This window comes from Cucurbita pepo, chromosome LG15 (genome assembly GCF_002806865.2).
Source record: "Cucurbita pepo subsp. pepo cultivar mu-cu-16 chromosome LG15, ASM280686v2, whole genome shotgun sequence".
Classification (NCBI taxonomy): domain Eukaryota; kingdom Viridiplantae; phylum Streptophyta; class Magnoliopsida; order Cucurbitales; family Cucurbitaceae; genus Cucurbita; species Cucurbita pepo.
The window spans coordinates 712,996-740,125 of record NC_036652.1 but is presented as its reverse complement, the minus strand read 5'-3'; the positions used below and the strand labels follow the sequence as shown (position 1 = coordinate 740,125).

The 27,130-nt window shown below is 36.3% G+C and overlaps 4 protein-coding genes and 1 non-coding gene across 8 annotated transcripts in view; 2 read left to right on the top strand and 3 right to left on the bottom strand.

The window, feature by feature from the left end:
- Window positions 1-1,713: 1,713 nt before the first annotated feature.
- On the bottom strand, window positions 1,714-1,798 carry TRNAM-CAU. The gene is given in 2 exon segments: window positions 1,714-1,749; window positions 1,761-1,798. It is a non-coding gene; the product is annotated as a tRNA-Met (tRNA).
- A 110-nt stretch (window positions 1,799-1,908) lies between these two features.
- Window positions 1,909-5,261, top strand: LOC111811559 (heterogeneous nuclear ribonucleoprotein 1-like). The gene is made up of 2 exons (XM_023698465.1): window positions 1,909-2,278; window positions 3,793-5,261. The coding sequence occupies exons 1-2, from the start codon at window positions 2,057-2,059 to the stop codon at window positions 4,876-4,878; spliced, it is 1,308 nt and encodes a 435-aa protein (XP_023554233.1). The 5' UTR covers window positions 1,909-2,056; the 3' UTR covers window positions 4,879-5,261.
- A 1,591-nt stretch (window positions 5,262-6,852) lies between these two features.
- Window positions 6,853-13,063, bottom strand: LOC111811558 (BRCA1-associated RING domain protein 1). The gene is made up of 13 exons (XM_023698464.1): window positions 12,884-13,063; window positions 12,744-12,797; window positions 12,584-12,654; window positions 11,857-11,952; window positions 11,257-11,525; window positions 10,298-10,636; window positions 10,069-10,169; window positions 9,593-9,779; window positions 9,369-9,472; window positions 8,918-9,008; window positions 8,417-8,582; window positions 8,004-8,122; window positions 6,853-7,364 (listed from the first exon to the last, which is right to left on the bottom strand). The coding sequence occupies exons 1-13, from the start codon at window positions 12,991-12,993 to the stop codon at window positions 7,014-7,016; spliced, it is 2,058 nt and encodes a 685-aa protein (XP_023554232.1). The 5' UTR covers window positions 12,994-13,063; the 3' UTR covers window positions 6,853-7,013.
- A 1,251-nt stretch (window positions 13,064-14,314) lies between these two features.
- Window positions 14,315-16,732, bottom strand: LOC111811557. Its single transcript, XM_023698463.1, has 3 exons — window positions 16,368-16,732; window positions 16,101-16,198; window positions 14,315-14,959 (listed from the first exon to the last, which is right to left on the bottom strand). Exons 1-3 carry the CDS (start codon window positions 16,494-16,496, stop codon window positions 14,467-14,469), a joined length of 720 nt encoding a protein of 239 aa, XP_023554231.1. The 5' UTR covers window positions 16,497-16,732; the 3' UTR covers window positions 14,315-14,466.
- Window positions 16,733-17,923: 1,191 nt separating this feature from the next.
- The window catches only part of LOC111811555 (phospholipid--sterol O-acyltransferase), a 14,054-nt gene continuing 4,847 nt past the window's right edge, over window positions 17,924-27,130 (top strand). For 3 of the 4 annotated variants that reach the window (XM_023698459.1, XM_023698460.1, XM_023698461.1), the window contains exons 1-9: window positions 17,925-18,368; window positions 19,758-19,893; window positions 20,083-20,227; window positions 21,157-21,326; window positions 21,438-21,514; window positions 24,403-24,616; window positions 24,711-24,888; window positions 25,952-26,051; window positions 26,770-26,864. In XM_023698459.1, the coding sequence (XP_023554227.1) occupies window positions 18,129-18,368; window positions 19,758-19,893; window positions 20,083-20,227; window positions 21,157-21,326; window positions 21,438-21,514; window positions 24,403-24,616; window positions 24,711-24,888; window positions 25,952-26,051; window positions 26,770-26,864 (1,355 nt within the window). In that variant the 5' untranslated portion in view covers window positions 17,925-18,128. Of the gene's footprint in view, window positions 18,369-19,757; window positions 19,894-20,082; window positions 20,228-21,156; window positions 21,327-21,437; window positions 21,515-24,402; window positions 24,617-24,710; window positions 24,889-25,951; window positions 26,052-26,769; window positions 26,865-27,130 lie in introns of all 4 variants that reach the window. The other variant, XM_023698462.1, reaches the window with a different exon arrangement.

The following is a 27,130-nucleotide window of genomic DNA, read 5'->3' as shown; positions in this document are numbered from 1 at the left end:
CAAGAAAATTTTTCGCTTTTTAAAATGCAACTCCCGTGGGGAAACGAGCGAATGAAAGACAGCCTGTAAATGGTGACAGAAAAAAAAAAAAAAAAAAAAAAAAAAAAAAAAAAAAAAAAAAAAAAAAAAAAAANAAAAAAAAAAAAAAAAAAAAAAGGAAAATTTCCTTGGAAGCTTTTCAGGCGAACGTTTGGCTATGTTTCGTTGATTTCTGGCCGTTGGATTCTTTGGAGCACTGGGTCCCCATCCGTTGGATGTCTGTAAACTTTAATATAATACTAACTACTTTTATTTTGAATAGCTTATAAAAAATAATTTCTCCCAAAAATATTTTTTTATTTTCTAAAAATATATTATTACCTTCTTTTAATAATTTATTTCTTCAAAAATACTTTTTAAGTTTTGAATTTTTTTTATTAATACGCATCCACTTTTAAAAAAAAATATAATAAATATTTTTAAACTTTTTTAATTTGTGTTTTAAAAATATTTATGAATTTTTCCAAATAATATTAAAAAATTTGTGGATAATCTATTGGGTGCCAATAGACAGCTTTCGTATATATATATATATAGTAATAATTTTTCTTAATTTTTTTATAAAGGTAAACGGTGTTCTGTTATTTTTGAAATTTCATGGATATTTTTTAAATATAGTTTCTAGTAGTAATAAAATTATATATTACAAAATTGATTTTTTTAAAATAAATAAAAAGTTTAACAACACGAGAGTGGCAAGGAATTTAAATACCTTAAGTAGTCAGATCATGCTCACGTTATTCCGAAATTGCTCCGTTAAGCTTTTACCTATTACAGAATATTTCCGATGCTAAAATTTGATCGTACCAAAACGAATGATATGGAATTTAAGAATACGCCAATTTTTGTAGCCTCCATTTAAATAATGGTGGTTTTTTTTTTTTTTTTTTTTTTTTTTNTTTAAAAGCAAAAGAAAACAAAAAACAAAAAATTGGGTAAAAATGTTAAATATTTGGTTATTTGGTTAAATTATCAGATTTAGTTTTGAAGAGCAAGGTAACTCTCGAATGGAATTTATTATTTAATAAAATTATAAGCTTTAATTTTAAATTATAAAGTTAATCTCATTTAAAATTGAGCAGTTACATTAAATATATAAAACATGGGTGAGAGGTTCAAACTCTCGACCACTATGAGACCTACACGCTAACCAACTATCCCACCGCCATAAGTTGTTCACATTAAAGTACAAATATCTAGAAAAAATGGAAATTTTATAATTTAACAAAATAATAATAATAGAACACATTAACACAAATTTTAAAATTAAATAAATTGAGCAAATGCATAAAAAAAATTAAAAAAATACCAAATTTGTAAATTAAGCAAAAAAAGATTAATTTATAAATTAACAAAAAAAACGAGTAAATTTGTAAATTAACTAAAAAAAGGGTAAATTTGTAATTTAATAAAAAAGAAGACTAAATTGATATAAATTTTAAAATTAAGTGATTAAATTTATAAATTTTAAAATTAAGTGATTAAATTTATAAATTTTAAAATTAAGTGATTAAATTTATAAATTAAAACTAAAAAAAGGGTAAATTTGCAATTTAATAACAAAAAAGAAGACTAAATGGATATAAATTTTAAAATCAAGTGATTAAATTTATAAATTAACAAAAAAAAAACGAGTAAACTAATTTAATAAGAGGGGTAAAATGATAAAAAGAATGGGGTGAGAGAGGCTCGAACTCTCGACCTCAGGATAACTCAGAAGCTATGAGACCTACGCGCTAGCCAACTGCGCCACCACCCCAGTTGCTGACATGGAAATTATTTTAATTATAATAATAGAAAAATATATAATATTAATGAACCGACATCGTTTTCGGGGAACCCTAGCCCCAATTTCCCTCCTCGTACTCTCGCGCTCATTTCCTTCCCTCCATTCTTCTCTATCTCTCTCTTTCTCCCTCGACTTTCTCGATCTCCCGGAGCTGACGACTGTAACTCCCCAACTCATTGGCGACCGAGAAGTGGCCCTAATTCCGGTGCTCTTTCAGGCAACGGAGACATGGACTCCGACGAGGGGAAGCTTTTCATCGGAGGAATAGCTTGGGACACCTCCGAGGAGAAGCTCAGAGACTATTTCTCCCACTTTGGCGAAGTTAACCAAGCTGTTATTATGCGCGACAAGACCACTGGCCGTCCCCGTGGCTTCGGCTTTGTCGTCTTCTCTGATCCTTCCGTTCTTGATCAGGTTCTTCAGGATAAACACACCATCGATGGCCGCCAGGTTTTGCCCTCCTCTTCTGAATTTCTATCTGCATTACTTAGGTTTTCTATTTCCACGACGGTTTTGCTTTTTGTTGCCATCATTATGGGGATTTCGGGAATCATATTCTTGTAGTGGTCGTGGACTGTTGATTGCTTTAATTTAGGACCTCATTATTAACAGTGGTTCTGTAGTGAGTGAGACTCGCTCTCTGCCCCCCTTGTATTTCATTAGTTCATAATTGGTTTACTGTTCTTGAGTCTGAGTGGTCCTGAACAGTATGAAACCGGCCAGAATAGTTTGTTTGGTCGTTCGGTTATTTCGTTCTCTATACATACTACCTTCGTATTTCAACTGCAAGGGAAGTCGGAAATGCGAAATGCGGATCATTCTATAATTTGTACCCTTATCAATTGTGTAGTTTTCTCCGGTCATTTGTTATCAAAGGATTTCGTGCGATTACTCATATGGAATGAGTCAATCATTCACTTTGGTATCTTATTGAACAAAAATAGTGATATTGTTCCTCCAATGATCAAGAATTTCGATTTGGGAAGTATCATGATCATCCAATAAGAAGGGTTTCAATTTTTTCAAATGAACAATTTAAAGACCTATTGATTCTAACAACTAATTGCAGAGTTGATCATTTGGACCTTTCAATTCATAGATGTGGATCTCGGACCTATGAATTGGGATATTCCCCAAACCCACAAAGAAAAAAGGAAGTGAGTTAGACAAAAAGAGAAGAAACTTGGACAAAAAGAAACGAAGTGACTTAGACAAATCTTTTTTATCGATAACCTCAGACCAATCAATCGAATATTGATTAATACGTAATCGAGCGAACACTACTTGAAAATGAAAATGGCTCTTCTGCTCAGAAATGAAATGTTCCTGGAAATTCTTGCTCCCATTGGACCATTTGTATCTATATGCATTAGGATCCCGATTCATGGATCTCTCGGTTCGAGAAATCAAAATAAGAGGATCGAACCATNTTTCGTGAATACTTTTTCAGCCAACATGTTGGTTCTGTGGCTTATCATTCGTTTGATCCTGGAACTCAAGAACAGTATCCTGTCCGGCTGATATTGAATTGTACCAGATATTAGCTTCTTGTTTTTTAAACCAAAGGATAATGTATCACTACTTTGTAAAGGAACCTTTATGCCTGAGAAGTTGATTAGCACATGACTTCCTGGTAAAGAATATAAGCGGCATACTAGTCTCATTGTTTTCTCAGGTTAAAAGTGATAAAGAATTCTGTTAGTCTGTTTGCATTGCTTTGTGTGCTAGTCAATTTATGTTTGAGATACGAGGACAGTGAGGAAAGAAATACATATCAACCTGACAGTAGACACATTATGAGATGATTATTTAAAAAGGCTGTTGAAAATGTTGCAAAATTTTATATTTCCTAGCTTGCTATAACTGGTAAGGAGGATGGTTCGTGAGTACATTGAGTTGATATACTTTATTTGCATTTTTGCTGAGTCTTTTCAGCAATTTCAAGTTGTGCTTTGTTGACACAGGTGGAGGCGAAAAGGGCGTTATCAAGAGAAGAACAACAAACTTCCTCAAGAAGTGGGATTTATAACTCTGGCAGAAGTTCTGGAGGTAGTGGATATTTTAGGACCAAGAAAATATTTGTTGGAGGTCTCCCTTCCGCACTAACAGAAGATGGGTTTCGGCAGTATTTTGAAAGTTATGGTCAAGTAACTGATGTAGTGATAATGTATGACCAAAATACTCAAAGACCTCGTGGATTTGGTTTCATAACATTTGACAATGAAGATGCAGTTGATAGAGTACTTTATAAGAGCTTTCACGAACTGAATGGTAAACTTGTAGAGGTGAAACGAGCACTTCCTAAAGATGCAAATCCAGGAAGTGGTGGTCGTGGAGGCTATCAAAATTATGGTGCCTCTGGCACCAATGCTAACAACTTCGATGGTAGATCAGATGGCAATAGATATATGCAACCTCAGTCTACTGCTGGTGGTTTCCCCCCATATGCTGGATATAGTGTATCTAGTTATGGTTATGGAGGTCCAAATAGCGGTGTTCCTTATGGAAGTTATGGTAGTTACGGTGTTGGTATGTATGGTGGTGCTAATACTGGATTTGGTGGTCCAGCTGGGCCATTTGGAAATCCTAGTGCTGTCAATGCTGGTTATCTAAGTGGAGCACCGGGAGCCATGAAAAGTTCTTGGCCCAACCAAGCTCCCGGATATGGTGGTCCTGGCTATGGTGCCAGTCCAGGCTTTGGCGCTGGAGCTCCTTGGAGTGCTTCAGGTACTAGTGGACCTCCTGCCCCAAGGGGTCAATCTCCTAGCGGGGCTTCTGGGTACGGGAATCAGGGTTATTATGGTGGAAATGATGGTACTTACGGTGGATATGGAACCTCTGGTGGACGAGCTGCAAGCGGTCCAAATAGCAACGTTGGTTCTGGTCAAAGTGGAGAGTCACATGGCATGACTGGTGGATACATGGGGAGTGGCTATGGGGAAACTAATGGAAATTCAGGTTATTCTAGTGGTGGCTGGAGATCTGATGCTTCACAGACTCCTGGTGGTTATGGTGGTGGATATGGTGGCACTCAGTCCAGACATGGTTAACCCCACTCACCAAATATTTGCACATCTTATCCTTTTCCACGCTCAAGACATTATGCTTGATAGTAACAAATCCTGAGAATGGTGGGGTCCTCTTCATTCTCAGTGCTATCAGGCAGTGTAATTCTGTAGTTGAATATGTCCATTGCTTTCTAGCAGTAGTAATATTTATTTTTAGGCTTGTTATCTTGAGGTTGCTTATTGTTGTGAGCATTTGGAAAATTGAAAACATTGACGCACTTCTTTTATGTTTTTCTTTCCCTTAATCTCATGTAGAAGCTAGAATAGTATCTATTTACTTTTCTTTCTCTATGTTGATGATGGGTGGCTATGAGGATATTCTATACACTGTTATTGTATTGCAAGTTTACTGTTTTTCATGGTGATTTGGGTATTATGTAGTGCTATCTCTTGTATGCATTCAGTGCTTGCTAAATACTAGGTTTCTGCAATCCTTGGTTGATGTGGCTTTCTTATGGCAGTCAAGATAGAGGTAGGAGATGCTATCAGCTTCTTCCTGTTTTGGGGATTCTTTATAACTTTGTTTGTTTCCACTTTTTTTGAAACGTTTGAGTTTCGAACTGTGGTAAGCACGAGTTATTAAATGGGATTTTGACATGCACAGGAATTTCAGGTGGAGTTCTGGAGCTGCTGAATGCATTGTTTAACAGACCTTTTATGCAGCTAATGGACTAAGGTTTGGATATTCTTCCACTGCCCATCTCTGTTGTGGTATGTCACCCTGACATTCTTATGGGCATAATTAGGTTTTTTTCTTCGATTCTCTAATTTAACTTTCATGCCATTTTCTTCAATTTTTGGAATAGCTCCATAATGTTAGATTATTTAGGTAGTTAGCTCAGTTGTTTGACTTTGTAGAACCGAACTTAGTAACTTAGATGTCTTCTTGATCAAGATAACCGACTTCTTCTCTGCCCTGTCCATAGGATCGATCAAAATCACAGTCGTATGACATAGAGATTTAGTATATTGCGACATACTTATTATTATTATTCTAGCCTCACCTTTGTATTGTCATCCTAACCTTTTATTTTTGCTTCAATATTGAATGTACAATCCCAGATTTAGCACAAATATCAGTGGTATAGCAAGTGCTTGGCAAGCTAGGGCAGTCAAATAACCGGCCTCACTTTCTTCCATTCCCCTAGTTTCCAGCATCTATTTGCTTGGATGTTTTTGTACCTTTTTTTTTTTTCATTTGTAATCTAATGTCATTTACTGTTTCACCCATTAATTGACTAGAGAATTGTGCTTTGTGGTTTTGGTTATAACTATTCTCTTAGTATCGTTTACTTCTTTGTAGTTGATATCTTAGTTTCGTTTACTTCTTTATAGTTGATAGTTGAGACTATTGTCATGAAAAAAGAGTTTGGTTTCTGTCAAAGAAACATGCTTAGAACAACGTATAGCGTGCGTAAAGGTATTTGATCCGCGTCTAAACTAAATTAAGGTAAGGCCTTTTAACTGTTTTTCAGCGGTTCAATCATTGATTGAAGTAACTGTTTGGTAGACATCCTTCCATATTGTGTGAAGTTGCTCGATGATTTCGATTTGGAGTTTATTCTCTCATGCTGAGTCCGACTTTTTGATTTTGGTTGGACTCTGCATAGTGACTACAAGAAAATGTGTCAGCTATGAATGTATTTTTTTAGCCCACCGTCAGAAACTATTGTCTCCTTTAAACTTTTCCTTCTAAACTTTCTCTTAAGGTTTTAAAACGTGTTTGTCGGAAAAAAGTTTTTAATTTCCACATCCTTGTAAGAATGTTTCGTTCTACTCCACAACCACAGCTAAAGAGGGGAAAACTCTCCAAATAGGTGCAGTTGAACGGATTCAGTAGTATTGCAGATTAAATCAGAGACGATCCAATCTACTGCCCAAGTAGGGACTTGGTGTAGATGTTCATCCAATTTGTAGAATAAGCATATTTTTTTTGTGAATCCAAATCCAAAGCAGTGGGGAGCTCAATCAAAAACCATTCAGATTTGCTTGAGTATGTACACGAGTCTACTACACAATGATTAAATTAATCATTTAAACATATATTACTAAGACAGATTAAAATCATGGTTAACCAGCTTAAAAACATCACTAAGGAAGACAGATTAAAGGCATGGTTAGCAGCTGACAAAAGGTTGCAAGTTACCCGCTGCAATGGATTCCACAAGCCATGTATGACCAATGACTTGGGCTCCAACTTTAGCAGCTATTCCCTCAGCATCATTTAATCTTTGCCAGAGAATTGAAACCTCCTCCCCAACTTTGCATCCTCCAGGGGAGTCGAGATTATAAACAACTAGCACCTTTGGTGCAGCAGCCTGGTCACTACTACAACTTGGTGCAGCCAATTCTTCGTTCTCCAATATGGTACCTCCTGCAGTTATAACCAAATCTTGAAGATCCTCCTCGTAAGCAGGTGGAAAGTCACTAGTGAAATAGAAACTTAAGCCAGTGAAGAGTTTGGGTGCCTGCAAAGATGAAAAATAATCAATTTATAAGTCATCAATTGGAATCAGGAAGAGGAAGAGTACATAACTGAAGACCCATTTGATGTTAGAAATCACATCTCAACAATGATATGATATTGTCCACTTTGAGCATAAGCTTTCATGACTTTGCTTTGAGCTTCCCCAAAAGCCTCATACCAATAGAGATGTATTCTGTACTTATAAATCTATGATCATTCCCTAAATTAACCAATGTGACTCTCTCCCAACAATCCTCAACATTTGACTGAACGAGAATTGTTAGGAGGAAGTCCTACATTGGCTAATTAAAGGGGAATGATCATGGGTTTAGAAGTAAGGAATACATCTCCATTGGTAGAAGGCTTTTATGTTCAAAGTAGACAATATCGTACCATTGTGGAGGATCGTGGTTCCTAAGATGTACGGTATCCTGACCAAGTAAAAAATAATAATAATAGCAATAAGAAATGAAGGCATCATCTGGCATCCGTCACAATCTAAGAATTGATATCTACCAGTTGTACCTGGAACTTATTCATTATATTATGCAAGACATCTATTTATTTAGCAGGAACATGACTGTACTCGAAGTAAGAATTTAAACGCATTACTCATCATGGATCCAATGAGTGAACTTACATGGTTTAAAACCCTCAGCCTGCCAGATTTGGGACCATCAGTACACCCATAGTTGTCAAGAGCTATTTCATAAGGTTCCTCGTTCAAAGGACGCCTTTCTTTCATGCAAGCTTTTACCCCTAAACAATCCAAATTTCAAGTTGTCAGAAATGAATAAGATGTCAGAAACGAATAAAATTACCTCTCAGCTCGACTATCAGATGCTATGTTCAGAAATGAGTGGGCAACACAGATTTTTTTTAACACCCTTTTATTGATGGATGAAAAAACAATATGTTCTAGAATAGTAGTAATGATCAGTTCAACTCTCATCCAAATAAAATAGAACCCACAAAAGCAAAATCCTCGAACATTTTAACTCAAGGTCCTAATGCAGAACGCAGAAAAAAAAAATCATTAGAATTGTAACTTACAATCCATATTCAGAATCCATACTCCATTCAATATGCCCATAAGGACTTTATATGTCCGAGTACAGGCACCATTCTCAGATGTGGATGCAATAACATGAGTCACATCTGGCTTCCAAAATTTGGACACAGTGGCACCAGATATTTTTGCAAACTTGACCAAAATATTCTGAGAAAATAGAAGACTCGTTAGATCATTGAGATGTATTGAAGAAACATGCATTAGGAAATGAAGCGGATGGGAAGAACCATTCAACCTTAATTATGACATGATTGCAAATATTTTTATCTCATAATTAACTGATAACTTTGATCTTCAATAGGTTTTGACGACTTCAGTATTACATTCTGAATGTAGACACATTAATCAAATGATAGAAAGAAATGATGACCGTGCAACAAGTTATATGTGATGTACAAGCATTTAGAGGTTTTTAAGTAAAACCAATTTCATTAAAATGCATGTCAATTATAAGTTGAGTAATGCAGTTTAATCTAACTAACCCTTTCTTCAGCAGACAGAGCTGACCCACAAAACGCCCACTTTTTTACCCCATCTGATGGAGATGCCCAATTGTTTGAATCTTGCTGGTTCCTGAAAGAAAAACATCAATCACATCAAATTTGTTGTCAGAAAGAACCTCTATTCAATGCAACTCCAACCAGAAAATTTTCCATCATGAAATGTAAAATGAGAATTACATTTCCACGTTTCATATTTACTTTTCGAAATACAGGACAAAGTCTTTAGATTCCTATTTTCATCTTGAGGATTAAATGGGAAGTATGAATGAGCTACCATACCCTTTAAGAACCGGTCGCATTATTAAAGCATCGTGGAGCCAATATTAAAAAATTAATTTGGATATTGGAATCATGACCAAGATCTTGCCAAGTCATTTCAAATAACCGCAAGTTGAGCCTTTCAAAGTAACAGAAAAATAAAATATCTTACATTCGAAATGGAGAAGCCTGATTTCTCGGCATCTTCCTGGACTTGGACCTTTCATCTGGAAATCTTGCTGATGAATGCGAGGGGCACAGAAGAAGAAAATTATCCTGTAAAAGAAACAAATAAATATACAGATAAACACACACACATGCGCACGTGCTACTGCTTTACCTAAGAAAAACAAAGACCATGAGAACTCTACAAAGTCTTAACTACAGTGTATTTACCGTGTCCCAACGGCACTCCTCTATTTCAAGTGCACAAGGTACATGATAGCTTTTCTGGCAAGACTTCGAATAACAACCCAGGGCTGCTCCTTTTAGCCCACATTTACTACACTTGAGCTTTGAACCCCTTGCCACTTCGGACTTCAAATTATGAACATCATCACCTTGATAGTATGCCTGTGGTGCCCTGCATTCAAATCAGTATCTTATATCACCACAACTATAATAGATCAGACATAGCACAGCACTGTAAATTTGTGCTATACAAACGGAAAACAATCAACAAGGAATTGATCGAGCACACAAACATATTACAATTGCTAACATACATTTCCTTTGAAAAAAACATTAACAAATCTAAAAAGTACAAAACAAAACACCAACTGTATATCTTCAACCCTACAAACTTGCACGTTGTTTGTATTGATTTCCCATTGCCACCTAGGGTATGTGAGATGGAGATGGAGATGACATACCAATCAACGCAAAGCTTGTGAGCATGTATAACATTTGGATTTGCTGCTTCAACTCCAACAACCAAACTGCCATTCAAATAATGCAGGACAGGTCCAGTATCCTGAAATTATTAGAAAACACAGAAAATTAACATAAAAGTACACATAACCCATTGCCACTTTTCCTTTACATGTTATAAAGCGAACAGAATGCAAATAGCAAATAAATTAAGATGTTTAATATTAATACCTCTGTAACTTTAGAGGACTGACAAAATGCACATTTGGCATTTCTCACAATGGCATCTTCTGCATCAGCAAGAGGCAGATTGCTAGCAATAGTAACTTGAGATTTGTGTTCCATTTCAGAATTTGAAGTTTCAGAATTTCCAAGCTCTGAAGCTGGAGGATGGGTTTGATCAACACTGCTTGAGCCTGACTTTAACTGGCCATAATCAAACTTTTGTCTCTTGGGGTCCCTCTGGTGACCTTCCTCTTCAGAAACAGAACTCGTACACTTAGACAATTGCAGCTTCTTATCATCGGCATTAGCTATAACAGATCTCCTGTCTGAATCATTTTTAGATCCCTACAAACAAGAGCACACGTATCACTTAGGATAAGACTTGTTACAAAGATAAGGGAAATGGCACGAACACCCTCAAAGCAACAGTCAGCAATTATAGTTCTTAAACAAATAAAAATCAGAGTTTAGTATAAAAATAAGTGAACCACAAAAAAGTCATTAATTCTAATTCATAAATCAGTAACTCTACCAGCTTAATATATGTATAAAGATTAGTCCATTATTATATTATAAAGACATTTAACCAGAATGACACCGGCTTACTTTACAAGTGACAGAGTTTGCATCACATCACCAGTAAGTGGTACAATTAATGTTTCTCTTTATCAATGTGGGGAAGCAATTCTAAGGAGAAAATTAATGGGAAAGGATCTCTAGCAGTTCAAACAAAGGTATTTCAATGTTATAGTGCATCTACATTTTATTTTTTAACAGACATGGGTCATCTACATGATAAAACGGCAAATAGCACTGTGTCAATAAGACCTCACTTAAGAGCTACAGATAGTTAACAAGCTTGTGATAATAGACGGCAGTATGCAGCTTCAATATTTGCAGAAAAAGCAACAGAATAAGCAGAAAAAAGAAAGGGGTATGAGGAAATAGGGAGTGTCGAATCTCACATGACCGCGGTACTCATCACTACTGTCATCTGACACCTTGCCATCACCAAACGGAGGTGGGCTTCCTGCTGATAACTGGTCTGTCTGACTCACAGGCGGCATTCTACAATCTTCATGCCTCCCATAACTACCCTTTCTACTCTCAATATCGAGATTTTCACACTTACAATCAGCAGGCATGCTACATCCCTGAAACTCCTTGCAGTTGGGGCCAGCACAAGGGGTAGACTGAACAAAACGTGATTTCTCCACAGTTGCCCCAACGTCTACTGTAGTTAATTAAACACTTATAGCAGTTTAAAAAATGAACGATCTTCAGACCCATGAGATGTAGAAGAAAGCAATAAGGTAACAACTAAGAATGTGTGTTAGAATTTAACTTAAAAGTTGAAATAAATTGTTCCCAGCTTCCAAGAAATTTAGTCCATTTCGAATATGTGAATTGTGAATTTAATTTACCATGTGACCAATTAAAAAGTATAATTTCTCTAGCATCTTTACCTTCCTTTTCTTTAGATTTGTTATTTTCTTGTTTCAGTTTTGGTTCTCTCCGTTTTTCTCCTCAACTCAACATAAATGAGATAGTTAAGTAGTTTGTACCAGCTGAGACTAGTTTAGACATATTAGTAGCAAATGTCGCATCCAGACTCCTGTAGATTGACACCATCTTGTCCATGAAAGGAGCAGGCCTCAGGTCTGCATAATGAAGCATACAACAAATGCATCATGATCACCACCCATAATCTTATCGGTCAAGAAAGGCAATGCTTACATAGTGAGAAGTACATAGGCCTGGTTATAATATAGGAAAGCTAACTAATCCTCTAAGGAATGGGAAACAATAAAAGAAAAGAATTAGAAACATAAAATAAAAGCTTAATAATGGAAACCTAAAAGAAAAGCTGACTAATCCTACAGGGAATGGGAAATAGTAAAGAAACGCTAACTAGTCCTCTAGAAAAAAGAAAAAATAAGTCTAATCCTCTAATGAATATGAAACATTGCTGGAAACAAATATATATATATATATATATATATATACACATATGTATATAGAGGCCAATTCACTTATTAAATGGGATTACGCCAATATTGCTTAAATTAAGGATATTCCTTGGACAGTTTCTACACTTTTTTTTTTCTGGTAAACGTCATATTTTCGGACAATGCAATCTTAACGAATGGAGAATCGGGGATAATTCATAACCACGCTACTCTTGAAAGAGCATTAGTTGAAACAGAAATCGAGGTACACAAAAACACGCATAACAAAAGTACAAATACAAGAAATGCCATTCAAAAAGATGCCTGTGACTCGAAATTCTACCTCGGTCGACAAATCCTGCTTTGCATAAAGGACACTCTGATCCAATCTGTGAAGCAAACGGCATGCAACTCCTAAAACAAAGTGAAGAATGCATCTAGAACATGAAAAATCACTCAAACAAGAAAAAACGAACTGACAAACAACAAAATCGGAAGCATACTTGCAAAAGAGGTGATCGCATGGAAGCAGAACTGGCTCATCAAAGAAGCTCAAGCTGTTAATCCATACAAAACATGAAACGAATGAAAACTGTCAGTAACGAACAAGTAGCAGGAAAGAAGAACGGAGACGAAAACATACCAGAGAGGACATTTAAGCTCAAGCCCCATTTTCTGGAAATGAAGCACCCAAGGGTTCAAGAATCTGCTAGTATTAGCATTAGCACGAACATTGCTTGAAAAATCCGCCATTCTTGATCGGATTGAAGCTATCAAGAGAGAGAGAGAGAGAGAGAAACTAATGGAAGAAGTTCGTCCAGGTAGAAACTACTTCGGGGAAGGAGAGAAGAGCGAGATTTATGAGAAATGGGGAATCTGGATTCTGGTGACACGTGGACGGTCAGGATTCATTTTGAGTGGAAGTGGAAGCGCGGGTGATTATTTCGGGTGGCGGAACTGGAACATTTGAAATTCGCGCGTTTTTTTTTCTCTTTCCCTCTCTCACCCTTCGCAAACTCCCGCCTTCGTCGGCGCTGATTATATCGTATCGCGGCACGATAAAATGGCAATTTATCGAGGCCGTGGGTGAAAATTAAATTAGGGTTTTAAAACTTAATTAATTATGGGAGAATCTTTAAGTAGTAAATTTGACTATTTATTAATTTATATTTTTAAATGTACTAATTTTTTTAACTTAATTAAATTTTTTTTTATATGGCATCGAATTATTCACAATTGTATAATATTGTCCACTTTAAGTTTAAGCGAAACTCTAACATTTTCTTTACGTGTATTCTTTAATATCTACAATAATTAAAATAAATCACAAATCTTTCGATTAATAATAGTGATTGAAAATTGGATGAAGGTGTCAATAATTTTACTCAAAGTGGTATTTTGTATCACTTGAACTTATCTTTGTATATACGTTTCTAGTCTATCCCGTGTAGTTGGTAGTTTTTCTATACTATTTGATCGACTCAACTTACATCGAATTCTCTATCTCGTCCTCTCCATTGTCTCGTCCGACTTCGAAGAAGGTGGATTGTTTTTTAAGAACGGTAATATGTATTTGTAAGCATATTAGTTCAAGCATAGCTCAATTGGTCACGATAGAATTTGCTACAATCATAGATTCATTTGTGTAAATCATTTTGTTTAGATGGATCATCTCACTTTCGAATGCAATTAAATCATCTTTGTGGTTAAGTACTCGAGTTAGCTCAAGTAAAGTAGATAGATGGCATTCTAACCCATTGACTAAATACGAGATAGATTAACATTTACTTCCGTATATTTCAAAATTTATAAATTTACCCTTTTGAGTGATAATATCTATTAATTAATTTATGGTAGAATTAGTCACCCTTCATTACCATTAAAATTATCTAGTTAACCCAAAGTTATCAAATTCGAAAAAAATGAACGTAAGTGAAAATCGAGTAAAAAATTAAAATTTAGGTCGACTGAACTAAAGAGGTAATACTTCAAAATTTGTGAACGGAATGAACATTAAACTTAAAATAAGACGACATAAGTGTAGCTTTGTGAAACATGTGGATCAAATGGAAACTAAACTCAAACGTATAAAATTTATGTTATTATCTAATTAGTAGACCGACATGATCATAATACAACCGGCTGAGTATAAGCGAACTTAACGAATAAACAAACTCTGGATAAACAGATATACAGATCAAATATGAATCAAATTCTAAATCTCAACTAACAATTCATAAGTTGTTGAGGTACCTGGTGCGTTTTAGGAGAATTTACTGAAGGTGGGCGCTCCGTGGTTGGATCAGTCCCTGCTCCTGCAGGCGTTTTCTGTGCCAATCGCAGCATAATCTTGGCCTTTTTGTCAGAAATCACACAATCATACAACATTATTAAGTCAAACGAGTGATGTTCTTCTTCAACTTTCAGCCTCTGCAGATTTTCATCCTCTAATTTGACAATCTCCAAAGCTTCATTTATCTTGTTTGCACAAATGAGGGTATCCAAGGTGTTTGAGACCTCGTAAATGTGAGCCTCCAATTCGATCAAGCAAGATATTCCACTGTATTCGGATGCTTGAAGAGTTGAATCCACCGTCCCATCCGACTCCATGTCAAGATCCATGCCATCCAATACGTCTTTCACAAGCTTTGTTTGAGTAGAGATGTTGCTTTTTAGATCCATCAAACCCTGTTGCATTGCCTTTACCTTTTCAAATGCTCTGTCCGGAAAGAAAAATTTTGTTATGTGATGAACACATTTAGCCAATGACAAATTGTTAAAATAGCAAAAAATTTAATCGAATCGAACTGGAAACGTTGAGAATTGTTGGGAGGGAGTCCCATATTGGCTAATTAAGAGAATGATCATGGGTTTATAAGTAAGGAATACATCTACATTGGTATGAGACCTTTTGGGGAAGTCCAAAGCAAAGCCATGAGAGCTTATGCTCAAAGTGGACAATATTATACCATTGTGAACATTCGTGATTCCTAACATGGTATCAGAGTCGTACCCTTAACTTAGCCATGTCAGTAGAATCCTCAAATATCAAACAAAGAAGTTGTGACTCTCGAAGGTGTAGTCAAAAGTGACTCAAGTGTCGAACAAAGAGTGTACTTTGTTCGAGGACCTTAGAGAAGGAGTTGAGCCTCGATTAAGGGGAGGCTATTTGAGGGCACCATAGGCCTCAGGGGAGACTGTATTATGTACTTTGTTCAAGGGGAGGATTGTTGGGAAGGAGTCCCACGTTGTCTAATTTAGGGAATGATCATTGATTCCTAATAGTCATATGATAACAAAATCATTCAATACTTTGATCCAAAGCTAAATCGGTTGTGCTAACAATCCACAAAGCCTAAATCCAAAGGATCGAGCATCAAAGCACACAGCACCGATGAAAGAAATCTCTTCCATTTTAAGAATTTGAAAATTGGGATCTCAAAGGGAACTTGGCTAGAATTCAGACACAAACAATCATGATGAACGCACTAAGACCAAAGCCATTTGAGAAGATAAGAAATTTTGTCACTACACCACGCCTCCTTGAAACTGAAGTACTTCGAGAAGAACAAACAGTTTCTTCTAGACTTCATGCCTCTTAGACGGAATCAGAGGATCAAGTGCTACCACAACACATAAATGAACACAAAATCATGTTCGACTTCACGAGCTAAATGTTACATGCATGAATCTAACAGAAAATTAAGTTCCGCTCCAGGAATTAATTTCTTTTAGGAATTATCGTACGAACACTGCCACTTTTTCAAGCACGCATGTACAATTTCAACGGAGGCAGTTACTGGACTCTCCGGAAGTGGATGGATGGGAAAGGAAGTATGTTGAGCTTAATTGGATCATACCTTGAGAAGGAAATGCAACTAGAAATAATAATTCTATGAAAATCTCCATTGGATTCAGCCTTCAGCTCCAAGAGTTCCGAACACAGGTAACTAATGCCCTGTTAATTCCACAAACACAAAAAGTTACGCAGCGGCGAAAACCTATTTTCTGCTTCCAATTTATCGAACAAACAAGCAGAGTTTCGATGGAAATCGAGAGAGAACATCTTAATTAACGAGGAAGCCAAAAAGAAAAAAGAGAAAATGAAGAAATCGACTCGTACTTGCCTTGGCAGTCATGGATCGAACTTCGGAATCATCGTCTGAGTCGCCGGAGGCATGATCGCTCCATCTCGAGTCCTCCACATCTCCGTTTTCGTGGAAGCGAGCCGCAAAAGACGAAGATACTGATTGCATTGGAACTGATTTCCCTCCCTCGAGGAATCAACCGATGCAATCAAAACGTTTGCACGACGACTCCATTAAAAACACAGTTTGATCACTCTATCGTCGGTTACCGCCTCCATTTACATAGCTTTGGTTTCTTCGATTACCTGGCGGCTGCTTTTGCTAATTCTTGTCTTGTGCCGTCGAATTTTTTCGCCGGTCTTGCATTGTCGTTTCTGAAGGAAGGCGGATATATCAGAACTCCGAGAACCACTAAGACTATGAACATGGTAGAATATAAAGGTTCTAAATTAAGGTTACCGCCTCCATTTACATAGCTTTGGTTTCTCCTGGCGGCTTCTGCTATATATATATATTAAGAACATTAATTAAATTTTTTAAAATTTAAAGATATTTTTTAAAATAAAATATTAATAGTCAATATATATATATATATATTAAGAGCATTAATTAAATTTTTTAAAATTTAAAGATATTTTTTAAATAAAATATTAATAGTCAAAATTATATATTAAGAGCATTAATTAAATTTTTTAAAATTTAAAGATATTTTTTAAATAAAATATTAATCGTCAAATATATATATATATTTTAAGAGCATTAATTAATTTTTTTTTTGAAATTTAAATATATTTTTTAAATAAAATATTAACTGTCCAAATTAATTTAATAGTATTATATATATATTATTTTAATTTAAGAGTAAACTTTTGAAAATTTATAGATATTTTTATTAATTTAGTGTTCAAATTACATAGCCATTAAATTTTTATTTTTATTATATTTTCATTTTTAATCTTCGAATGTCCTTAAAAGATAACTATTTTGGTTGGGTTGGACAAATTAGTGACATACTCTTGAGTATAATCAACGATGAAAAAGGGATGTGGCAAGATCAAGCACTCCCGTTCCAAATTTTTATCCCATTTTTTATTTTGTGGAATTATTGAATTAGAACCCCGAGAAATAATCCTCATTCTACATTTGTTATGTTCCAAAGTTTTTTTTTTTTTTTTTTTTTTTTTTTTTTTTTTTTTTNTTTTTTTTTTTTTTTTTTTTTTTTTTTATACATTCAGGTTCGTGAATGTAAAAAAAATATTATAATACAAAAAAATCAGCCTTGAGGTTGGGGTTGAAGACGATGACAGACGAACTATCTAAATTAAATCATCAACTTGACCTCGTGCTCAATCAAATGGGAGGTTCCTTGACCTAGACCCGATCCTGCTCGGAATTTTGTCGTACCTAAGTATAATATTTATTTGCAAGCTAATATGGCATAATTGATGAAAAATAAAATATTAATAGAAAACCTATGGTTTATATATATATATATATATATTTAATCCTTTTTCTCTTAAAATTTTTATTTTGATTTAATTTTTTTTTGGTTGTTTTAAAAAATAACCACTCGAGTCTCTCCGTTAATATTTTCATTTTGGAATCCGTTAGGCTTTTCTATCGTATTTGTTGAAGTCACGTGCGGTGACGCAGTCGAGATGGCTGACAAGAAATTTGGATTTGACGCGCCGGGCCAGAGTAGATCATGCCGGGGAAATTGATCTGGGCTCCGACGTCCATTTGCAGTGATCACAGGTCAAGCCTGAGCTGAAGAAGAAGAAGAAGACGAAGGGGAATGCGATGATGGGAGGAGATTCTCGTGTAGTGCTGACCGTTCTGCTCCTCTTGCAAGGTTTGGGCGGAGAGGGGATTGAGTTCGGTGGAGATGGGGGAGATTTCGGCGGAGACTATTCTAAACTCTCCGGTATCATAATCCCTGGCTTCGCTTCCACACAGCTCCGAGCGTGGTCCATTTTGGATTGTCCCTATTCGCCTCTCGATTTCAATCCTCTGGACCTCGTCTGGCTGGACACTACCAAGGTATATCTCTTTCGTTGTATCGTTATATCGTCTTGTTTTGTTGGCATGTAGAATGAAGCCAAGTTAATGTCAGTCCATGCTTGGAAGTGTTGAGTTTCAGTTTGTGCGATTGTTCGTGTTGAAAATTACTTGCATGTTTCATTGCGATTGTTGGATTTCCCTATGCCAGTATGCCTTGAATCGATACTCCCTATGCCAGTATGCCGGACGCTTCTAGCAGTGGACTTGGGCGGTTACAAATGGTATTAGAGTCAGACACCGAGCGGCGTGCCAGCGAGGATGCTGGCACCCAAGGGGTGGATTGTGAGATCCGACATCGGTTGGAGAGGGGAACGAAACATTCCTTATAAGGGTGTGGAAATTGAAAATCTATCTGTAGACGTGTTTTAAAACTGTGAGGCTGACAACGACACGTAACAGGCCAAAACGGACAATATTTGCTAGTGGTGGGCTTGGACTGTTACAAATGGTATAAGAACCAGACACCGGACGGTGTGGCAATGAGGATTCTGGCTCCCAAGGGAGTGGATTGTGAGATCCCACGTCGGCTGGAGAGGGGAACGAAACATTCCGTGTATGAGTGTGGAAACCTCTCCTTAGTAGACGCGTTTTAAAACCGTGAGGCTGATGGCAATACGTAATAGGCCAAAACGGACAATATCTGCTAGCGGTGGGCTTGGGCTGTTACAAATGGTATCATAGCCAGACACTAGGCAGCGTGCCAACAAGGACACCGGGCCCCCAAAGGGGTGGATTATGAAATCCCACATTGGTTGGAGAGGGAACAAAACATTCTTTATTAAAGGTGTGGAAACCTCTCCTTAGTAGACACATTTTAAAACCATGAGATTGACGACGATACGTAACGGGTCAAAGCAGACAAGATCTGCTATCAATGGGCTTGGAGTGGGTTGGAGTGTTACAATCAATCAACTGGTGGATTAGCATTGTCGATTTATCTTGTTTTAATGATTAATGCTGCAGCTTAGGCTGTTGCTATCTTTAATTCTGAGTTCAGTGGGTTCAAATGAGCGAGACCCTGTTAATTATTCGGATTGTCAGCTAGTGGGTTAACATTCTCATCTTATCTTGTTTCTGGGTATGAATAATTCAGTTTCACTGGATTCAAACGTATTCTTAGATTTGAACTTTGAATAGGTGACTGAAAATGGCTGGCCGAACTTTAATTAAATCAAGCAGAAGAAGATTTTGAAACTTGTATTTAAAAATTGCATCATTTCCAAATGCCCATTATTATCTGCATCTGTCCCAAATTCATGTGATTTTTCTCCTTTGTTATCAATAGCAATATTGTTTCTCTGATATGGTTACACTAAATTCGTTCATAAGATGCTCTCCTTAGTCTTTGAACGTTCATTGGTCTTGCAGCTTCTCTCTGCTGTCAATTGCTGGCTCAAGTGTATTTTGCTAGATCCATACAATCAAACCGATCACCCTGAGTGCAAGTCACGGCCTGATAGTGGTCTTTCAGCTATCACTGAACTCGATCCTGGCTACATAACGGGTAGGTAAAGTTAAAGTATAGTAGTTTTTTCTTGAACTCTACAGTAGTTTTTTCTTGAACTCTACAGTAGTTTTTTCTTGAACTAATCATAGAATGAGCATAGTCACTTGTTCTTCTAGTGGTAGAATGTTTCACGTACGGTACTTCCATCCATTGACAAGCGTATATGTACCAATTCATCAACTGTAGGCCCTCTTTCTTCGGTGTGGAAAGAATGGATAAAATGGTGTATTGAATTTGGTATTGAAGCTAATGCAATTATTGCCGTTCCCTATGATTGGAGATTGTCGCCAACAATGCTCGAGGAGCGAGACCTTTATTTCCACAAGCTCAAGTATGTACATGCATCTATCATACATGATATTATTATCACCAACCAGAGTGGCCTCTGCATGTTGCATTTTTACTTTCATGTATCGACCATTCCTTAATGTTTGACAAATTCACCTATTATGGTGCATCACGTCTTCTTTGTTGCATAGGCTTGTTTGCATTATTTAAAGATCTCTGAAGAGTATTGCAGATAACATTTTGAACAATAACGTGAACCAGAGTCTAGGTATATTTAACAGTACACAAAGGATTTTTCCCTAGATACTAAGTTCAAAGTGTAACAATCCAACCCACTACTAGCTGATATTGTCCTCCTTGGGCTTTCCCTTTTGGGTTTCCATTCAAGGTTTGAAAACGCGTCTGCTACGGAGGGGTTTCCACACTCTTATATAGAATGCTTTGTTCCCCTCTCCAATCGATGTGGGATTTCACAATCCACCCCCTTCGAAGCCCAACGTCCTCGCTCACACTCATTCATCTCTTCAATTGATGTGAGATCTCACAATCCACCCTCGTTTGGGGCCCAGCGTCCTCGCTGACACATCGCCCGGTGTCCACCCCCTTCGGGGCTCAGCGTCCTTGCTGGCACACTGGCCGGTGTCTGGCTTTGATACCATTTGTAACAGCCCAAGCCCATCGCTAGCAGATATTGTCCTTTTTGGGCTTTCCCTTTCAGGTTTCTCCTCAAGGTTTTAAAATGCATCTACTAGGAAAAGGTTTCCACGCCCTTGTAAAGAATGCTTTGTGCCCCTCTCCAACCAACAAAGAGATCTGAAATCTTAAGTTGAATTGAGACCCAATAACCATTCCAAAAACTCAATGCCTAATCATAAGATTTATTATTATTATTTTTTGTTTTAAGCCTTAGAAGTTGATTGGGTGCAGCTTGAAGATGCTTAATGTTTCGAAGTATTATTCTTTTCTTTCCAGATTGACTTTTGAGACAGCCTTAAAACTTCGTGGAGGCCCGTCAATAGTGTTTGCTCATTCTTTGGGTAATAATGTCTTTCGCTACTTCTTGGAATGGTTAAAGCTGGAAATTGCTCCAAAACACTATTTTGAGTGGCTGGATCAACATATTCACGCATACTTTGCTGTTGGTATGAATTGTTTCATTAAGAAACTAATACCTTTAGTCATTTTCTTCAATTTTTTGCATACTACTCACTCATCCCAAATTTGTTTTATCTTTCTACTTTTATTGACAACAGGAGCTCCTCTTCTTGGTGCACCTGACACAATAAAAGCAATTCTTTCTGGTTCAACATTTGGTCTCCCTATCTCTGAGGTTGCTTTTCAATTATCAGTTTAAGGAAACCTTTATTTAACTTTCTCCATCCTCCATGGTGGTTTCTCTGTTCGTTTCAGCATTGATACTTTAATATGATTATGAAATTTGACAGACACGTAGATTTTTATCCTTCAAACGATTGTTTTATTTGCATGTTGTCTAATTCTGTTAACTCCTGCATTGCATTGATTACGGGAGTTGGATACTATGATGCTGTAATTTATTAGTAGAATCAGTTTATGAACTACTCAGTGGGGGCCAGGTCTGAGGAACGTAATGTCTTGAACTTCCACAGTTTAACGTAAGACGAACAGATTACCACATTTGGGTCAGGATACCATAAAAATGCAGATACCACTTAGTCAGACTGTGTTAGACTTCAAAAATTCCTTGATTTGATTGATTCTCTCCATTATATAATAAATTCCTTGATTTGATTGATTCNTAATCATAGAATGAGCATAGTCACTTGTTCTTCTAGTGGTAGAATGTTTCACGTACGGTACTTCCATCCATTGACAAGCGTATATGTACCAATTCATCAACTGTAGGCCCTCTTTCTTCGGTGTGGAAAGAATGGATAAAATGGTGTATTGAATTTGGTATTGAAGCTAATGCAATTATTGCCGTTCCCTATGATTGGAGATTGTCGCCAACAATGCTCGAGGAGCGAGACCTTTATTTCCACAAGCTCAAGTATGTACATGCATCTATCATACATGATATTATTATCACCAACCAGAGTGGCCTCTGCATGTTGCATTTTTACTTTCATGTATCGACCATTCCTTAATGTTTGACAAATTCACCTATTATGGTGCATCACGTCTTCTTTGTTGCATAGGCTTGTTTGCATTATTTAAAGATCTCTGAAGAGTATTGCAGATAACATTTTGAACAATAACGTGAACCAGAGTCTAGGTATATTTAACAGTACACAAAGGATTTTTCCCTAGATACTAAGTTCAAAGTGTAACAATCCAACCCACTACTAGCTGATATTGTCCTCCTTGGGCTTTCCCTTTTGGGTTTCCATTCAAGGTTTGAAAACGCGTCTGCTACGGAGGGGTTTCCACACTCTTATATAGAATGCTTTGTTCCCCTCTCCAATCGATGTGGGATTTCACAATCCACCCCCTTCGAAGCCCAACGTCCTCGCTCACACTCATTCATCTCTTCAATTGATGTGAGATCTCACAATCCACCCTCGTTTGGGGCCCAGCGTCCTCGCTGACACATCGCCCGGTGTCCACCCCCTTCGGGGCTCAGCGTCCTTGCTGGCACACTGGCCGGTGTCTGGCTTTGATACCATTTGTAACAGCCCAAGCCCATCGCTAGCAGATATTGTCCTTTTTGGGCTTTCCCTTTCAGGTTTCTCCTCAAGGTTTTAAAATGCATCTACTAGGAAAAGGTTTCCACGCCCTTGTAAAGAATGCTTTGTGCCCCTCTCCAACCAACAAAGAGATCTGAAATCTTAAGTTGAATTGAGACCCAATAACCATTCCAAAAACTCAATGCCTAATCATAAGATTTATTATTATTATTTTTTGTTTTAAGCCTTAGAAGTTGATTGGGTGCAGCTTGAAGATGCTTAATGTTTCGAAGTATTATTCTTTTCTTTCCAGATTGACTTTTGAGACAGCCTTAAAACTTCGTGGAGGCCCGTCAATAGTGTTTGCTCATTCTTTGGGTAATAATGTCTTTCGCTACTTCTTGGAATGGTTAAAGCTGGAAATTGCTCCAAAACACTATTTTGAGTGGCTGGATCAACATATTCACGCATACTTTGCTGTTGGTATGAATTGTTTCATTAAGAAACTAATACCTTTAGTCATTTTCTTCAATTTTTTGCATACTACTCACTCATCCCAAATTTGTTTTATCTTTCTACTTTTATTGACAACAGGAGCTCCTCTTCTTGGTGCACCTGACACAATAAAAGCAATTCTTTCTGGTTCAACATTTGGTCTCCCTATCTCTGAGGTTGCTTTTCAATTATCAGTTTAAGGAAACCTTTATTTAACTTTCTCCATCCTCCATGGTGGTTTCTCTGTTCGTTTCAGCATTGATACTTTAATATGATTATGAAATTTGACAGACACGTAGATTTTTATCCTTCAAACGATTGTTTTATTTGCATGTTGTCTAATTCTGTTAACTCCTGCATTGCATTGATTACGGGAGTTGGATACTATGATGCTGTAATTTATTAGTAGAATCAGTTTATGAACTACTCAGTGGGGGCCAGGTCTGAGGAACGTAATGTCTTGAACTTCCACAGTTTAACGTAAGACGAACAGATTACCACATTTGGGTCAGGATACCATAAAAATGCAGATACCACTTAGTCAGACTGTGTTAGACTTCAAAAATTCCTTGATTTGATTGATTCTCTCCATTATATAATAAATTCCTTGATTTGATTGATTCTCTCCATTATATAATCAAATTTTGTAAATACTTGGGAATATACAAAACTCTGTCTAAGAAAAGCTTGTATGTCTGCACTTCGAAGATCACCACTTGCTCCTATTTCAATTTTACATTCAACTTCTGCTGGGTGTTGCTCTTTAGTAACATCTTCAGCATTTCTATGGTCCTTATTGATGTCCACCATCTAATTCGGATTCTTTTTCTAAGAATAATATCTGCAGTAAAAGTTCTTTGTTGTATGTCAGAGCAAAATAATTCCATGCTCTCATCAATCACAACCTCTTCTCTTCAAGAGATGAGGAGATGCTTTTCCAGGTTCTTACCCCTTAAGTCATTATGTCAACTCTTATTTACTCCTCAAAAGTAATGTCCGCACTTAGTTATGCTTGGAACAGGCCCTTCTCTATGTTTTTATTTAACCTAATACCAGATTTAATTTGGTGAGGTATCAGGGGACAGCTAGGGTGATGTGCAATTCATTTGGTTCTTCAATGTGGATGATGCCACTTTCTAAGTATTGTAGGGGAGAGGATGTATACTGGAAACATTTCTCCAAGGGTAATGGGGGAGTTCATCACTCCTATCGCTGTAGTGAGCAGGAACCCAGGTCAAACTACTCAGGGTGGCCAACATATATAGCCAATATAGAAGTTCCTTTAGTCCATGGTAAGATTTCTGACTGATTCTAATCTCATGGAAGACCGCATAATGCTATTATTGCTGATTTTTTCCTTGTGTGTTCAATTACCTGGACATTCAGCTGGATATGAAGCGTATCCATCACTTTCAGAAGTTACACACGAAAACTTAACAAGCATGGAGTGTGGACTCCCTACACAGCTATCTTTCTCTGCCCGTGAGACATCTGATGGGACTTTTTTCAAAGCAATCGAAAATTATGATCCAGATGGCAAGAGGCTTTCATATCAGCTACACAGGTGGACATGTTCTTGCGTTTTTAATAAAAATATATTTTGCTGATAGTTCTAGAGGTTCTTATCATTAATGAAACAAAACTTTTAATATTATGACCCCAGGGGTAACTGCACTATATATTAGTGGACCTCATATTAAATAGTTCAGCTTGTTTTACAAATGTCTCTAAGTAGCATCAAGAGAGGACTGTTGTACCTCCTGTGATCTTAGTAGCATTGTATCATTGTCATTATATTAACGTAAACGTATTATTAGAGTCTTATGGTTGGAATATGTGGTGTAAGTTCTGGCATGACCTATAATAAGTCATTTTCATCATAATTAAATAATGGGATACAAAATGGATAAAGAGAGTGGAGCATCATGGGCATTTGATGAAGTGGTAGAAGATTGAATTTAACGTTATTATGTGGTCAAAGATTTGGGAAAAGGCAAAGATCATTCTTGATTCAATGCTATCAAGGTTTTTTTTTTTCTTGGAGAATTTGAATAGACAGAAACGACCAAATCTTCAACTAAAATGAACATGATCATGAGAAAGTCTTCTAGTTGGCTAAGTTGTATTTCTCTCTTCATGATGTGGCTGTTCTACTTATATTCCTTTCGTCGTAAATTCGAATTGGGGGCTTTTTGGTGGCTTGAGTTTTTCATCAGTTGGTTCAGTTTATAGTGCAGCTTGAATTTTCTGAGGGATTTTTTGAATAATGTAGCAGAATTGCAACTTTTCACTACCTTCACCGAATACTGTATTGGAGATATTTTCTCTAATTTTCCAAACCATGATGGCCAGTATCAATCCTAGTCCTTGTTAATCTGATTCCTTTTTTTTTTTTTCGTTTGTATATCCAAAAAAATGTTCCTTATGAAAAAACTTATGCTGTATTCTCTTTTCCTGGAAATTTTAATAAAATAGTAGTATACAAAACCAACCTTGAAATGTAGTTTTTTTTTTTGTAAATTGTTCATACAGTCCATCCTATTTAATCAAAAGATAATATGATCTGTTCAAATAATTCTATGTTTTTGATGTCTTAGTTTCTTTCCCTTTGTGTTTCACTACTACAGGCTATATCATAGTGATCCTGTCCTGAACCCACTAACACCTTGGGATAGACCTCCGATAAAGACTGTGTTCTGTATCTATGGAACAGATTTAAAGACAGAGGTATTGTTGCACTCTCTGATCGAACACATATTTTCTGAGTCATCTTTAGATGCCTGAGGTTTTTTTTTTTTTTTTTTAAATTTATTATTATTATTATTTTTTTTGTAATAATTATTTTTCAGTTTTTAGTTTTTGCACCTTAATCTTATACATAGTACATGATGAATAAGGAAAATTTCTTTCCCCAAATGCTAGATTTTCTTTAATTTGTTTATGGTGACACCCCTCTTTTCATGATTACATTTCTTAAACTTATTAGCATTCTTACAAAGTTCTTTTCTATTTTTGTAGAGTTCTAGTACGGAATGTAAGTCTTATATAAAAGAAATTCCAATTGTATCTGTATACTAATCATAATCATAAACTTAGAGCCATGTAATTAGTAGGTGAACAGCAAACCTCCTAGAGCTTATATTTGTTTTGTTGAATTCACATCTCTGAGTTGTGCAATTCATCTAGTTTTCCAATAATTTGATATTGAGGGCCCTACTCCTGGTATTATTCTCATAGTTCACCCTCCTTGAATCCTGGGGAAGCTTTGTCCATCTTAAGTTTCTACTGGTCAATAGGGCACCACTGGGACACTCCATCCAGTTGGATCATAACAAGCATAAGTTAATTTGATCCATTTTTTTTTTATCTTATTTGAGTTTATAAGTTTTGTAGTTATAATGTTATGGTGAACGATGAGTTTCATATCTTGGCAATGGTAAAACAGGTTGGTTACTATTTTGCACCAAGTGGAAAGCCTTACCCCGATAATTGGATCATTACAGATGTCATCTATGAGATTGAAGGGTCTCTCATTTCGAGGTTAGTGGCCATACTGTATGAGTATCCTAAAAACTGAGGTGCAGGGAAATGATTATGTCCTCTTGGTTATTGATGATCTTGGCTGTTCAAGTAATGTATGCCATACTTCCTCCTTTAAGATCTCAAATGTTGAGATTATTTTGTTCAGTTTTTATTTATTTATTTATTTATTTTTTTTTTTTTTTTTTTTTTTTTTTTTTTTTTTTTTTTTTTTTTTTTTTTTTTTTTTTTTTTTTTTTTTTTTTTTTTTTTTTTTTTTTTTTTTT

Bases quoted from the DNA above. Each gene is read 5' to 3' on its own strand.
- LOC111811559 (XM_023698465.1), top strand. From the start codon at position 2,057: ATGGACTCCGACGAGGGGAAGCTTTTCATCGGAGGAATAGCTTGGGAC. The intron at 2,279-3,792 runs GTTTTGCCCTCC...TTGTTGACACAG, and splicing joins ACACCATCGATGGCCGCCAG to GTGGAGGCGAAAAGGGCGTT.
- LOC111811558 (XM_023698464.1), bottom strand. From the start codon at position 12,993: ATGGCGGATTTTTCAAGCAATGTTCGTGCTAATGCTAATACTAGCAGA. The intron at 9,780-10,068 runs GTATGTCATCTC...ATTTGAATGCAG, and splicing joins CACAAGCTTTGCGTTGATTG to GGCACCACAGGCATACTATC. The intron at 9,009-9,368 runs GTAAGATATTTT...TTTTTCTTTCAG, and splicing joins CAGGCTTCTCCATTTCGAAT to GAACCAGCAAGATTCAAACA.
- LOC111811557 (XM_023698463.1), bottom strand. From the start codon at position 16,496: ATGCAATCAGTATCTTCGTCTTTTGCGGCTCGCTTCCACGAAAACGGA. The intron at 16,199-16,367 runs GCAAGTACGAGT...TGGAATTAACAG, and splicing joins TTCGATCCATGACTGCCAAG to GGCATTAGTTACCTGTGTTC. The intron at 14,960-16,100 runs GTATGATCCAAT...CTTTCCGGACAG, and splicing joins AGTTGCATTTCCTTCTCAAG to AGCATTTGAAAAGGTAAAGG.